Source organism: Apis dorsata, unplaced genomic scaffold (assembly GCF_000469605.1).
Source record: "Apis dorsata unplaced genomic scaffold, Apis dorsata 1.3 scaffold_83, whole genome shotgun sequence".
Taxonomy (NCBI): domain Eukaryota; kingdom Metazoa; phylum Arthropoda; class Insecta; order Hymenoptera; family Apidae; genus Apis; species Apis dorsata.
Genome location: NW_006263381.1, coordinates 625,182 through 627,394, shown reverse-complemented (window position 1 = coordinate 627,394; position 2,213 = coordinate 625,182). Strand labels below are relative to the sequence as shown.

The window sequence follows — 2,213 nt, the reverse complement described above, 5'->3', positions numbered from 1 at the left end:
GTATCGATTTAATAACGTTTACAAGTAGTACGGCCTAATCTAAGATCGGACACTGTGAAACGATACGATGATGCGGATAAACGGATTATTATTATTACTCAAAAAAATTGTTTCAAAAACGCATGGACTGAATCACTCTCTCTCTTTATTCACATTATTTTATATAATCTTCGAGTAATGTCGCACTTCCGGTGGATACAAATATTGATTTGTATTAATAACGTTTACAAGTAGTATGGCCTAATCTAAGATCGGACACTGTGAAACGACACGGTCACGCGGATAGATGAATTATTATTATTTCTCAAAAAAATTGTTTAAAGATTCAGAAACGCATGGATTTTCTCTCTTCATTCGTAATATTTTATATAACTTTCGAGCAATGTCGTACTTCCGGTGGATACAAATATTGATTTGTATTAATAACGTTTATAAGTAGTAAGGCCTAATTTAAGATCGGACACTGTGAAACGACACGGTCACGCGGATAGGATTATTATTATTATTCAAAAAAATTGTTTAAAGATTCAGAAACGCATGGACTCCCTCTCTTTATTTGCATTATTTTATATAACCTTCGAGTAATGTACTTCTGGTGGATACAAGTATCGATTTGTATTAATAACGTGACGAGAGTTTACAAGTAGTACAGCCTACCCTAAGATCGGGCGGATTATTATTATTTCTCAAAAAAATTGTTTAAAGATTCAGAAACGCGCGGAACTCGATATGAATCACTCCCTCTCTTCAAACTATTCGCGAATTATTCAATTATGATATAACGTAGCAAGTTGGAAAATGTATTATTCAAAGTATACGGGGGATACGTTCAATTTCCAATCTCCATCTAAAATCACCAAATATCACAACCCATAGGGTAATAATAGATTATATCTTTCAACTATAACGATAACCGGGAGCGCTACGATATTCCATTAAAACTATTCCCATACCCGCGGCCGATCCCCGAAACATTGCAATTCGACCGAATTAACCCCGATAATCATCTTCGAACAAACTTCAATTCCCTTAATCTCCCCGCGATTAGATCCAACCGACTATTATAATTTAACACAAGTGTTAAAGGGAAAAATATTTGTTTCTCTCACAATTTCTTCGCTCGTTTCCTCGCCATCTTCTCCACGTTCGGCATTCTTCTTCGATCGAAATATCTCGAAGGAAGGAAAAAAAATAAATAAAAGAAGCACCGAGAATTTAACAGCTCGAGAGGAGAGGAGACACAACAGCCGCTGAGAATGCTCGATTCCCAATGCCGCTCGCGCGGCCTTATTCCGAAACCGTCGCACAGAAACCGTGGACAGAAGTTGTCGCATCCGGTTATAGTGCTTTGTTGCTATGCGATGCATTGTGGGTGTGTCAAGATCGGAGTAGGGTAAAGCGTGTTCTTTTTCCGATTTTTGATTAATCGTTTCTGAGCTTCTATCGCTTACGTTCGTGTTGGGGAAATATATAATGTAATATAGTTTTCTTCGTTGGTGGAAAAACTTTTAAGGAGAGTTTTTTTAAGGAAAAATAATTTCGAAGCGAATCGTTTTTAGACTTTAGGATTTTTATAAGGTATGTCTGAAAGATTCTTTTCGTGGAATATATTATCTGTATTATCTAGAAAGGAAAAAAACAAAAGAATTTAATCAAGAATGTAACAATTTTCTAATTCAACTTTTGAGTCTCAACTTCATCCAAAGACTTAACCTCAACTCGCGAGGAAAAGATCTAATTTTTGCACAGGTATCTCTGCTATCAAAACACACTGAACGAATTACAGAATTACAGTTTATTCAATTCGTTACATATGGCTCGACAAGAAAATACATTTTCCAGTTAAATACTGAGAAAAAAAAAACACCTATTATAATAACCCCTATATAAGGGAATCCATATTTTCAATTTCTCCAATAAATATAGGAATACGCATATTACATATAACGATCATACATCGATCATTTTCCAATAAATATGATCGACAAGAAAAATCAAAGAAGAAAAATCTATTAGATCCGTGCGGAATCTTTCTTCGATTTTTACACGAAATTCGATGCCACTTACCTGTGATGCTTTCGCAATTTCTCGTGATGCGAATTCTCGGTTTCACCACCGTCGGAAAGGGCTCGGGTCGCCTGTCTGGGGGACGCGGGGGGCGTATGGGGCGAGTGCGCCGTTAAATTCGTCTGCGGACTCAACGGTGCACCGGT

At 36.8% G+C, this 2,213-nt stretch overlaps 1 protein-coding gene across 1 annotated transcript in view; it reads right to left on the bottom strand.

The window, feature by feature from the left end:
- Positions 1–2,213, bottom strand: part of LOC102671839 (BAI1-associated protein 3) — a 59,888-nt gene that overhangs the window by 15,524 nt on the left and 42,151 nt on the right. Inside the window, exon 7 of the mRNA XM_031508378.1 lies at positions 2,068–2,213. Within this exon, the coding sequence (XP_031364238.1) occupies positions 2,068–2,213 (146 nt within the window). The remainder of the gene's footprint in view (positions 1–2,067) is intronic.